Source organism: Chlorocebus sabaeus, chromosome 17, assembly GCF_047675955.1.
Source record: "Chlorocebus sabaeus isolate Y175 chromosome 17, mChlSab1.0.hap1, whole genome shotgun sequence".
Lineage (NCBI taxonomy): Eukaryota > Metazoa > Chordata > Mammalia > Primates > Cercopithecidae > Chlorocebus > Chlorocebus sabaeus.
Window position 1 is genome coordinate 58,223,198 of NC_132920.1, and position 14,176 is coordinate 58,237,373.

At 34.4% G+C, this 14,176-nt stretch overlaps 1 protein-coding gene across 2 annotated transcripts in view; it reads left to right on the forward strand.

The window, feature by feature from the left end:
• The window catches only part of HCRTR2 (hypocretin receptor 2), a 118,668-nt gene that overhangs the window by 73,542 nt on the left and 30,950 nt on the right, over nt 1–14,176 (forward strand). For both annotated transcript variants that reach the window (XM_008013672.3, XM_037987149.2), the window contains exons 2-3: nt 5,863–6,041; nt 12,333–12,576. In XM_008013672.3, the coding sequence (XP_008011863.1) occupies nt 5,863–6,041; nt 12,333–12,576 (423 nt within the window). The remainder of the gene's footprint in view (nt 1–5,862; nt 6,042–12,332; nt 12,577–14,176) is intronic.

Genomic DNA, 14,176 nt, shown 5'->3' on the forward strand with positions numbered 1-14,176 from the left:
TAATCCAGTCTTAGCACCAGCATATCACCTTAGTTTACATTTGTCTAAGTGCAAGTATTGGTTTTGGAATGTAATTTGGCTCATATACAATCTGTAAGATACTAAAACAAAAGCCAGTTTATTATAAGTGAAATAACGGCAAAGGCCTTTTTAAAAACAATGTATTATTTTCCCATTTGAAAATCAGTTTCGTCTTGAGCCCATAAAATAACAGGAAAATAATTTACATCATAAAGTCTATATCTGAATATTATTTAACACATTTTATAAAGATATCCTTCTTTGCATCATGGCTGCAGATGTTCTCATGCAGCTTGAGCCACTTTCCATGTCTTACAGAGAATGTGCAGGAGCTATATATCATCTGATTCTTTCAGAGAAGGAGCTGGTAAGACAAATGATAGTCTGAAAGATAAAGGAAAAAAAAATTGTATCTTCTTGGCACCTCTGCATTTCAAAAATACTATTTCAATAAAGCCCATGTTAGAGGTGGAAGTCAAGAATTCATTGAATCTGCATTCTTGCTTTCTGCTATCTTCTTTCACCCTCATATGCTCAATTATTCCTCACTTATTCCTGGTTAATGAAGGCAGGCTTTTAAATACAGACTAACCATAAATTGACTTTAATATTGGTGCTTAATGGTTATTCACAGAACTGATTTAAAATGTAGTATCAAGTTCAGGTCCTGGGGCTTACCAAAGTTCATCAGAGGACAGTACATGGTGAATTGAGAACCATAGCCTGCTTTAAGTCTAAGAGAATATTGACAAACAGCTAAGTTCTCTTTGAGCTCTCAGGTTTCACTCAAAAGAAATAAAGAAAGTAAATTCTCTGTTTAGCCATTGGGGCTTTTTTCTCCTTTAAAAGAATTTGTTCATGGGAAAATATACCATACCAATGGCAGCAACATACTCTAAGTTTATGAGTAAATCGATTCCATACATAGTTACTACAGAGTGTATTATAGGCAGTATTTTTGCTGGGAGAAAAGCAGCAGAAACTTGGCAAAGTAAGGGAAAGAGAAAAGGCAGCTTATAATGATAAAGAGCCTTTGTGCCAGTAGGGAGAGAAGAAAAAATAACAAAAGGAATTCACAATGATTCACAGTAATTATAGAATGCAATTTATGGCCATGAAGGGTACAACATGTGATTGGGTATCAAAGAAGAAAGAAGTCATGTTAATTTAACCCGATTAAAATATATATTGTGAAGCAGAAACTTTTTTATTTGGTTGGTTGATCAGTTGATTTTGGATAGTTTTGGGTAGTATTTAATTAGTTAAAAAGCTATTGAAATGGAATATGGGCCATTTCCAGACAGAGGAATGGTATGAGTGATGGCCTGGGCATGGAATATGTTTGATACACAGTGAAATATCAGATTCACTCTGGTGCTCTGTGTATTTTATGGGAAACATTATAAAGGATAAAGGGCAAAAATTCAACTGAAACACAGTTACTATCGGCCATCTGAGAATTGTGTACTGTCCAGGAGAAAAGAGAGCTCTCTCAGTGAAACGGAAGAGTTAATACAACAACACATTGTGTCTGTCTGTACTCCTATATATTTTGTTCATTAAAGACATTAATGGATTTTATCCATTTTATGACATTTATTATTTTATGACGTTTATCCATTAATGACATTAATGGATAAAATATATAGGAGTACAGACAGGCACAATGCAGGAGAAACTATTAGGAGGACACTGCAATACTCTAGCTAATGGTTACAACAATCTGACACTGGGTATTTGCAATAGGAATAGAAAGAATGTAATAGAGGAAAGAGATATTTTGGAGATTTCAAGCATAATTAATGGGAGAAAATGGAAGGTTATTATATTTCAGAGAAGCATAAAGTCCAGTGATAACTTTAACTTGTATAAATTTAGTGTGCTCTCAGGAGAAGTTGATGTTTACTTTGTTCTTTTAGAATCTTGCACGGGTGAGTGGGTTACTGAATAAACAAATGTTTGTCTATCACAAATTTAGAGGATGTGCTCTTGTAGATATATAGTAGTTCTGAATAGTCCATTTAAAGACAGATACTAGGTTTAGGTTTTCTTCCAGGGTTTCTAGAGTTTCACGTCTTACTTTTAAGTCTGTAATCCTTCTTCAATTGCTATTTGTATATGGTGAGAGTTATGGGTCCAGTTTTGTTCTTCTACATGTGGCTAATCCGATTTTCCCAGCACCGTTGATTGAATAAGGTGTCCTTTCCCCAGTGTCTATTTTTGTTGACTTTGTTGAAGATAAACTGGCTGTAGGAATGAGTCTTTATTTCTGGGTTTTCTATTATGTTCTATTGATCCATATGTCTATTTTTATACCATTAATAGTAGCATGCTGTTTTGGTTACTATAGCCTTGTAGTATAATTTGAAGTCAGTTAATATGATACCTCCAGCTTTGTTCATTTTGGTTAAGATTCATTTGATATTTGGGCAGAGCCACAGTCTTTAAATATTTGAATGGACATATTGTGACAACCACACTTAACATATTTTTAAGTGGCACAGTAATATTATCTAACACAAACTCAAAATTCAAGTGTATCCAATAGTCCCAATAGCTTTCTTTATAAACATCTTTTTTTTTCTTTGTATTTCTTGTTAGGATTGAAAGGTAAATAACCTAGCATCTAAACAAGGGAACCAATGTGTGTGTGTGTATACACACACACACACACACACACACACACACACACACACACACATATATATATATAGCCTTGGCTTTTAAGAAAGCTTACAAGATCTCAAACTGTCTTAATAGAGTGACAATAACCAAATCAATCATCCTTCTCATTGCTACTCTGGGTAGAATGCACCTGGAGAAATGACTGCAGTTATGGATAGCTCACTGAGAGCTATTACTGGTAATCTGAAGTGTGTTCAGAATAAAATAACCAGGGTGATGGGGAATGAAAAACCCAAAAGTTTCACATGATAGATTCTGATGATCTTTAGGCTGGAGAAGCATAGGCTAGGGAAGTGGGCATAGCTCTTATTGTTAAACACTTGAATGAGTGCCTTTATGATTTGAATTCTGCTTCTCCAAAAAGATATGATTAAGTCCTAATGATCATTACTCAGAATGTGACCTTATTTGGAAATGGGGTCACTGCAGATATAATTTGATATGGTAAAGTCATATTGCAGTAGGGTGGGCCTTTAATCCAATATGACTGGGATCCTTATAAGATCATGGCCATGTGAAGATAGAAACACAGTAGAATGTCAGGCACTGACAAAGGCAGAAATTGGAGTTGTACTGCTGCGAGCCAAAGAGCACCAAAGATTGCCTGCAAACCACCAGAAAATACGAAGAGACAAAGGAGAATTTTACTACAGCTTTCAGAGACAGGACAGCCCTGCTAACACCTTGATTTGAGACATCTAGCTCCAGAACTGTGAGACAATAAGTTTGTATTGTTTTAAGACATCAGGTTTATGGTACTTTGTTACAGCAGCCCTAGAAAACGAATACAATGTACATAAATAGGTAAGGTTTATTCGTTCAGTTCCAAGAAATAATTAGGATGTAGTAAGCAGAAATGAAGGGAAAACAGAACATGAACAAGAACTTGCTAGTAATTAAAGCCACTACAAAATGAACTCAAGGGCTCCAGCAGGTTTTAAATTACCTAGTATTATAAATGTTCAAGCAGGATGAATCAGAGATGGTGCAGAGGTGATTACTCATGCATCAGATGGAAGGTTAGACTGAATAACCTCCAAGTGAAATATTATATGATCCTATCTTAAAGCCCTGTCAAATAAAGGCTGGTAGCTTCCTTTTCATTTTCTGCTCCAATCAAGAGGATATATGGATGATATAGCATGGCGGATAAGACTGAAATTCAAGATATAGTACTTAGTTTTACTTTTACGTACTCCAGTACTTAATTTTTTCTTAGGCAGGTCCCTTAACTTCTCTCTCCTTATTTTCCCATCTGTTAAACAGAGATATTAATACTATTCACTTCATAATGTTATTATGATGACACTAGTTAATAATTTAAAATGCTTAGAACAAGGCACAGCACATAGTAATGACTAAAGAGGTGTTTTTGAACATGTACTTGCTCTACTATTATCTAGATTGCCTATATCTAATGCATTAAGTCTTCCCACCAGCGCCATTCCTTATATCCAAAATACAGGGTTAAAAGATTAGAAATAATTGCATGTTTTCTAAAAGTCCTGTGCATTTTTCTAGATCTAATATTGTACTATTTGGACAACTTGTTGACCAAGTACCAGAAATATAATATTTTTTGTCAATTTTCTCATAACAAACTGTGATAATGTGTTTGTCAACTGCTAGGATGGGTTTGTGTGTGTGTGTGTGAATGTGTGTGTGTGTGTGTGTGTGTGTTTCAAGTGTTTATAGAAAATAAATCACTCAATGGCATCATTTTCAAATAATAATGACTACAGCTACCCTGATTAAGGTTCACCTGAGTTTTGGATATTACCACGCAAGAGTTACAGGATGATGTGAAGTTTTCAAAATTAAATCCTCCCAAATCCAGGTATTTTGTTAAATTGACATCTGTTGATAGCTGACAGCCAAATTCAGCTTCAGGAACTAGTAAGAACATTTTCCAGCTTATGAAACTATTAATAAAAGTTACATAATTGTCAAAAGAAATCCTCATTCAGTGATTTAAATGTAACAAAATGAGGTTTTATTTATTCACTATATAAAGATACTAATCCCTGCATTATTTGGGTGCATGGGTGACAGCTCTGACAAGTTTGTGATGCCCCAGACAAATTCAGTAATGTTCACTGAAGCAAACCCATGAATAGATGTGATGGCAGTGTGTACACCTGTGTAACTCCAGAGCTAGTGATTATGTAACTTTTACATATGTCAGACCAAGGGAGGACAGAGAATGGAGGAACTGGATGTTCTTTCAGTAAAGAGCAACTGAATGAGACAGGACAGCTTTTGAACTGGGGATACACTAGAAGGTAATGAGGGAGGCTGGCTATGAAAGTATTGAAAACTATGTTTGATTGCAGGTTGATGTTTAGAGGCCCTAAGGTAATAGAAAGGAGGCAAAATTGAGTGTCTGGAACTTATATGTACTTTATCACAGTACTCTCATTTTCACCAAAGAAGGCAACCCATGTGGTGAAAAGACCACAAGTATTGGAGCTAAAGCCAAGTTATAGCTGTAGTTTTATATTTTGTGAGCCCGTATGTCCTCAGACAAGTTTTGTGAATTAACTTCCTGTGTCTCAGCTTCCTGTTTTATAAAATGTGGGTAATATCATTGTCCCTTCAGATTGTTGTCAGCATTAAAAAACATAAGTATATGAACCATCTAGCTCAGTATTTGGCAATGGTGGGAGCTGAATAATTTTTGGCTCTCACCTTAAAAGAAACTATTTGTTAAAAGTTCCAAATGCAGGATTTAGGAGCAGATATGGGTCAAGGTCATGGATGAGGTAAACACTACAGTGCAATAAAAATTGCTAGTTCCTAATTTATCTTAACTCAGCAACCATTTCTTGAGACTCTACTACATATTGAGTACTGAGGGAACAGAAAGATGATTCAAAGACCATTTTAAAACTTCTGAAACTTGCAATTCAAAATCAAGTGAAAATAAATACAGCCTTATGATTTATTGAGAAGTATCATGCAAGGCAAATGAACTGATTTTAAGCATGTACTTAGCATTCACACAGATTGACAGATTCAGTGAAAACACAACATGGCCTTCAAGTATTTTTCCTTTTAAATACATGTTTGTGGACTTTATAGAAATATTGACATTGTTTCCTCACCAATATCTTATTTTCTTTGTTGAGTGACCATTCCTTTTTCTTTTCAAATTAGTTTGTGTGGCAGTGTGGAAGAACCACCACATGAGGACAGTAACCAACTACTTCATAGTCAATCTTTCTCTGGCTGATGTGCTTGTGACCATCACCTGCCTTCCAGCCACACTGCTCGTGGATATCACTGAGACCTGGTTTTTTGGACAGTCCCTTTGCAAAGTGATTCCTTATCTACAGGTAATTGTTTTTTTTAATGTTTTTTTGAAGCTACTAAAAAAGTGTTCAGTCATAGCCATGACCCTTATGGTAAATTAACTAGTGAATTGAGAAATGTATTTGCCTAAGGCATTGAGAAACTGAAGGAAAATAATACTTGAGAATTTATGGGGAAATGAGTTAAGTTCTGGGTAAAAATAAAGCAACAATCTGCCAAATCATCATTAGATGCTGCACAAAAATTTTTGAACAACTTTTTTGATTCCTTGTTTGATTCCAAAAGTTTGATTTTGCACAAACTTTTTTGATTCCTAATTTCCCCATTGTTAAATAAGAAACTTGAACCAATTAATGAGTTAACCAATTAATGATCTCCCCAAACCAATTATTGATCTTTCTCTTGACCCAATTAATTATCTTCCAGTCCAAATCATTGAGGATATTTGTTTTTACCAGTGATTTTATTTTATACTGAAGAATTAAGACCTACTTGGTCAAATCAGTGCCATGAACAGGTTTTAGTGTAGATTCTAATTCAAACTACCAGATATGGAATCTCCATTCTGCCATTCACCAATTGTATGCTATCAAGCCAAATAGTTATAATTCACTTATCTAAAAGGATAATTTTAATGAGATCTACCTCATATGGTTGCTGTGACCGTTTACTTAGATAATTAATATAAATAACTTGGCTCAGTGATTACCCTCTGGAAGATGATGATTTTATAAAAATAGTATGTTCTCAATAAACATCAATTATCAGCATCAGAATCACCATTAGTAGTTGTTTTTCTTTCCTTAAGAGTGAAAACAGCTTCTTTTTCTATTTAATTGCCATTTCAGTAATTAAGAACAAATACTTTCAGAGATTAGTGTTCTGATTGTTATTATAGCTCTAAAATTCTTGAAACAAAAGATTCATAAGATGATGTTCACATTCATACATCCATCCTAAAGGATGGATTTCCCTTACGAATTGGACAGCAAGTGAAATGATGACCACTCTCTACTTGTCTTCCCATAGTCTTCCAGCATCCTCAGTTGTTACTCCATGCAGTCTCCCAGATGGTGATTATAATATTTTAAGGAAGCAGAAAATAATCTCCCAGTAACAAAAAATTAGTGGGTGGGGTGGGCATAAATAGCCTATTACTAGGCATTATGCTGAATGAAATGTTGCAAAGAGATATTTAGTTCAATAGTTCCTCAGTGACCTCTTATTTAAAAAAGTGAAAAAAATTTAAGGTTAAACTTCTTTTTTATAGAATAGTAAGTGGAAAATACTATAGAAGTTATAAGCTCCATGCATATATTATGTTTAATTATAAAGCTAGTTTGGGTCAGCCTACTGAAAATGATGAATGGATTACAAAATGAACAGTAGCACATTGTTTTGAGGAAATAGTACATGGGACAACAGAGAAAAATATCCTCATAGAAGAAAAGTTAGTAAGAAATGAATGGCTCTGGTGGTGTTTGCATAGAGGCACTAGGAAAATAATACATTTCAGATAATTCTAATATTTCATTATCTCTGTGGTACTTCCAGAAAGCCTTTTACCTCTCTCGGTTTCAATAACTACCCAGGAAAATATTTTGAGGATTCTCTTAAGTTTTGGTATGGCTGCAGTTGCCTAGAGTCTTCAACTGACTGGGAACATTTCATGTTCTCTCTGTGAACCAGAAGATTCCCTGGTGATAGGTGAAATGATAAGGGCAGGTGCAATCATGTGCTAATGCAGAGCGATAGCTTTCTGCAGAGTAGGCATCTCAGAGTTTCCTGTGAGTATTTGCACTAGAGGACAGAATGGAAGCAGTGTAACCAGCTAGTGATGCAGGGCATGAGTGTCTCTTGCAATCACTGACAGTCCCCTTTCACACAGCAGAACTACTTAACAAGTCTTAAAGTCCAAGGAACATCTTCATCTCTGGAAGAATTCTGTCTGCCTCTCCACACACAGTGTCCGATCTAATCAGTTCCTTAGCTGATCCTCTTCTCCATAGAGCAAGGAAAAAAAACTACTGGGTAATCACATGATGCAAAAGACTAGATCCATTTGTTACGCCATCCAACATTACTTCTTGACCGAAAGGTGTAAATGCACCAAGAGATTCGTGCATGGGTAAAACTAGTATCTCAAAATTCTTGATATTTATTGCCTCATTTTTCATAGAATTTTCCCAAATGCAATGAACAGTGCCGATGGGCAATAAACACATAATTTAAATTTGAGCAGTTTTTCTCCCGAGTTGTGACATTCTGAAAAGAATGACTTATATCCCTGATATGATATTTATGTCTTACTGAATATTTTAAAACACATTACATCATGCCCAGCCACATTTTAAAGTTATTTGGTTGCATTTTAGATTATTTGGGCATTTGCTAATTTGCTATAATTTATATGTTCTTTTCCTTCTAAATACAATACAGCCTTTAGATTTATGAGTGATATGCTGTAACGCATTGGCAAATGCACAAAAATCTTAAAAATCTCACAAATGTTATAAAGCTTGGCCAAATAATTAAAATGACTCTTTTGTATCTTTAATAATTGTATAACTCCAAGACAATTAATATGTATTTGGTTATTTGCTGAATAATTATGTATTTCACTTCTCTTCCAACAATGACAATAGCATTGGTTACTTTTTCAGAGTGATTTTTCTTTTTTAACTGCAGAAGAAGCCCTACATAGAAAATGTTTAAAAACAAAACAAAACAAAACAAAAAAAATCCAAAAAAAAGCCAAGTGAGATGTGGGAGGTGGGCAATGGGTGATCAAACAAGCTCCCTCTCTTTCAGTCATACTTTGCAACCTTTCTACCTATTAGTGTTTATCATCCAAATCTGTGATTTGGCAAAATTTTCATTTCTCCTTATAGTGAATATTTAAGGTCACCTTTACATATCTATTTGCTAGTATAAAACAGTGGACTTCTCTACTAAAGGAAATTTCCAAATACTACCCAGTGTGAAAGGTGCCCATAGTATAGGTCAAAGGCCAAGTACCTGAAGGCAGACGAAAATTCCCATTATCTCTCCACTTCATTCTCAACATTCATAATCCACACTAGATTCATTTCTCAAATGACTTACTATTAGACTGACTTGAGCTAATATCAGAATCCAAATGAAAAAGATACCCAGAAGTACACGCTTAGAAGTTAAAAGCAATAACAAAACTTTCACTTATAATTACTCATGATAAAATGCAATTTTATATCACCTCCAAGAAACTTTTATACCCTGCACATAACTGTATATTAATGTGTCAAATACACAAGCAAATATAGTAGTTCAAACAATGAATATTAACTCACTGATTGTCAAGGGTTCATTCAATGGATTGGTTCATTCTACTATTAGATAAATCACACTAGCATATTCCCCACTTTTCTGTGTGATGAAAGGCAGTGCTCCCTGGGTCACTGTTGGTGCTGGATGTCAGTCTTTCAAGTGAACTGATATGAATTGATCATTATGACCTAATGGCATTAGGAAACACTAGAAATGACATTCATATTTGAACCATGCTACATCTATCCCATTTATCCATGTTGATTAGATTAATGGATTATAAATTACTAAGCCTTAATGAACACTCTGTACTTCTAGTTGCTAGAGAGGATTAACATATCTCTAGCCCAGAAGCTATGAAAAGGTTACTGTGCAAATTTATACAACCATAGTTCTATTCCCAGGTTAGCAATGGTATTGAGGGGCTCGAGGTGCTTAACTTGTTTGCAGAGAAGGAATGGATGTTGTAGAGAATAAGGTGAGATTGGTTTGAGAAAGGAAGTTGAAGGTACTCTAAGGTAGCAGTAAGAAATTTCCAGGAGTCACTAATCAACTTAAGCCCATTCTCACAGAGTCCAGCCCTTTAAAATTACACTCAAAATTATATTAGTCTCCCATAATTTAGCAAAGGTTAGGCTTTCACTTGTAATTTTATGAATATTCTTCTCTGAAAAGCAATCTGTTCCAATTAAAATATAGAACTTCAAGCTCAAGAATGAAAGATAAAACTAATAGTATAATCATTATCATAATTATTATTATAATCATAAGTAATAGCAAACACACAGCACTTATATGCCAGCCCTGGAATAGACATTTTCATCTCAGCTAACTGTCCATACAATTCCATGGTTAAGTAGTATTAATCATCCACATTTTACAGATGAGAAAACTGAGGAACGGAGAGGTTAAATAACCTCCCTAAGATCACTCCGTAAGTCAGATGGGATTCATGCCCAGAAAACCTGGCTGCAGACTTGATTCCAACTATACTCTTCTGCTTCTCCCATAGAGAAACAAAAGAATCATAGTTGGTAAGAATCTTATCCTGTTGATTTCCTTCATTTAGCACACACACACACACAACACACAACACACACATTAGGCCCAAAGCTGTAAAGTGAGTGAGTCAATAGTGTGCAGCTAGCTGATGAGAGAGAGAGAACAGATAGATCATCCTGACAGTCCAGAGACTTCCTGCACTGTTGCACTGGCTCTTAGATCTCTTTCACTCGTTTGTACTTATAATCAACGTATCAACAAGAGAGGTCCTCATGTAAAAGACTGAGATATCTACCCTTTCCACATGTTATGAGGTCAATATAACCAGGACAGAAAAATAGAGGAAGATGACTGGACTACATCTACTGTCTTCAATTAAGGCTCACCACTATTAATGGATTAACAAATATTTGTTTTAAAGATATGCAAGTATACATTCGCTGTAATACTATTCACAATAACAAAAATGTGCAATCAACCTAAATTTCCATCAATGATAGACTGGATAAAGATAATGTGGTGCATATACACCATGGAATACTATGTGGCCATAAAAAAGAATGAGATCATGTCCTTTGCAGCAACATGAATGGTGCTGGAGGTCGTTATCCTTAGCAAACAAAGGCAGGAACAGAAAATCAAATACCACATGTTCTCATTTATAAGTAGGAGCTAAATGATGAGAACACATGGACACATAAAGGGGAACAACATGCACTGGGGCCTTTCAGAGGGTAGAGGGTGGAAGGAGAGAGAGGATCAGGAAAAATAAGCAATGGATACTTGGCTTAATACCTGGGTGATGACATAATCTGTACAAAACTCCATGACAGACATTTACCTATGTAACAAACCTGCACATGTACCCCTGAAATTAAAATAGAAGTTAAAAAGAAAATATTTATTAAATGCATAATGGACATCAAATGTTGTATCAGATATTGGTGACACAGTTGTGGAAAAAAACAGAAGCAGTCCCTCCTAGCATAGAGCTTTGTTCCAATAGAGAAAACAGATGATAAATAAGCAAATTAAGTGAATAATTTCCTACTTTATACATTTTGAAAAGAAAAGAAATAACAATCTGTAAAAAAATGTAAAAGAAATCAAAAGTCTTTTTAAAGGGAGAGGGGATTCTGAGACTGATATCAGAATCAATATTTCATCCAGTATAAGAAAGCACATTGAATATAATTACATCAACTAATCATGTGGATCCAGACATTTTTAACTTTTTTTTTTCCCCTTTTTTAGTGCTGTTGTTATTTCCTTAAAGTGCCAAGTTAAAGAATGATTTGTGGTGTTGTTAATGATATAAAAATTTTGACTGGGTGAGCTTATCTAGTTTTTGGAGTCACATTGCCTAGGCTAGCAGTAAGCAAACTGTCGTAAGGAGATTCGTATACAGAATTCTCTTGTAACATGACTCGTAACTTTCCTTGGGTGCTACATGTTGAAAATGCACTGATGTGCAAATAGCCCTTATTATTTGAAAATATGAAATAAGCTACCTATAATTAAAAAACGTTAATTAAATATAATTTCAATCCAATGTCTATATGATAATTTAAAAGAAAGACATTTTTCTTTATAAGTGAGACTTTTCCAGTTTGGACTAAACATATGTGTTTTATTTTATTTTTTCTATATGAGGGTATGATTTCTTCCAATCAATGGAAAAGTTACAGGACAAAATAATTACAGTAATTATTTAAAGAATGCCATATTCTAAATTAAGACATTTGGAATAAAAAAAAGATTGCCAAGTTTTCATCATACATTTTCATGTTTAACAATAAACATGCATTTAAAAATATATTTCTAATATTTCATTTTTCTTTTTGGTATAATTTCTTTTTAAATAGAAAGCACTTGCATGCATTTTTTTTTTTTTTTGGCAACTTTGCTTATATGTCATGACTACCTTTCTCGTATAGTAAATATAGTAAGAGTAACTCTTTTAACAGCTGGTGCTTCTCTATTACTATGATTTTTCTTTTCTCTAGACCGTGTCAGTGTCTGTGTCTGTCCTCACACTGAGCTGTATCGCCTTGGATCGGTGGTATGCAATCTGTCACCCTTTGATGTTTAAGAGCACAGCAAAGCGGGCCCGTAACAGCATTGTCATCATCTGGATTGTCTCCTGCATTATAATGATTCCTCAGGCCATCGTCATGGAGTGCAGCTCCATGTTCCCGGGCTTAGCCAATAAAACCACCCTCTTTACAGTGTGTGATGAGCGCTGGGGTGGTAAGTACCTGATGGCGCATGAACTGACATTTATATTACAGCAGCAAATTGAAAATTGGATTAGCATAGCCATTGTAAAGCTGGGCTTATATATTTTATTGACATTTGTGAATACAGTTTTGCAAGAGCATGAAAAGCAACTTGAATTTCAAAACAATTTCACAGAATAACTCTACCTATCTGAATCCTTTGGAAATGTTATCTACTATTTTCTCATTTTCATATCTTTCAGATAGGAAATGAAAGGAGACTGTTCTGCAATTAAGATTTGGTTATTTTAGTTTTTGTTAAACTCTTTAAACAAAAAGCAATATGGAATACAAATCCAATTATGTATTCTGGAATGATCCATGATTTAAAAGATGGTTCAACACTGTGTTGTCTAGTGTCAGTGTCCCTAATGGGCTTCAAATACAACTGAATTTGTTCATTTTAAGACCATGTCCTGGGTCACATGGTCCTGGGAACATGACCAGAGTCAGCATGTGGTTCTCTAAATCAAATAATACAGATTTGTTTTCTCTATTCATAATACATTTAATTGGTGATTTTTGTTACTAGCATAATTATTATCCAGTTTAAGAATTATATTAATTATGAGTCAATCTGGTTTCCCATCTGACATGTATGATGTGAAATTTAAACAATCAGGTTTGAAGGCTTTATGCTTCTTTGGTTCGAAATTCTTAGAGTCAGTCTGAGGTTTTTGTGTAACAGTGAGAACACTGCTATCAACACCTGGTGCTAGCACAAATCCGGGCACAGGAAAGAATGACAGAATAAAATAACTGCATTTCAGTATAGCATGCACTGATTCCAATATATCACACGTCATCTGAAAAAAAAAAAAAAAACACAATCTGACCTCTTCTAGATAGGTATACTAAAATGGCTCATATTTAGGGAATTCATACATTAAAATTGTTTTTTATTAGAAAGATTTATCAAAACAAGCAGTGCACACCAGGGATTGATTATGGATAATATTCTTAAATACTGTAATCTTTGAAGTTCTGTTATTTCCTACCTTGGTGTTTGTATTAGAACACCACAAGGAAAAAAAGTCAATCACTGATGTATTAGGCATATACTACAGGATATATCTACAGTAAGATAATATTTAAGAGTGGTTGAGATTATTTCATATATTGTTGTAAGACCTATAATAACTAAAATTTTACAATTTACTTTATCTTTTACACCAAACATCAAATATTTCTCTTTTATTGGGATTTATTTTTCCTTTTTAACATTGCAACTTTTTTTTGCTGTATTTTTGTCTGGATCATTTTTCGTTTTTTCCAATTTTCCCAATTAATAGTGCAGATAAAAGCAAAATAAATGGAAATTTTCAAAATGGTAGCAATATTCATTGTCTTATGTGCCATTTATTTAACGCTCAAACAACACCTTGAGAACTTAGTACATGTCAGGCATTGTGTCCACCTGGAGAGAAACAGACTCTGCTTAAGGGAACACACTCTATATAATAAGGCTCAAAGACCAATAAACAAATTTTCATAGGATAATCAGTATTTTAATGTATTTATACACAAAGTGCTGGGAACACAAATGAGAGAACACACTCAGTTCTGGCCAT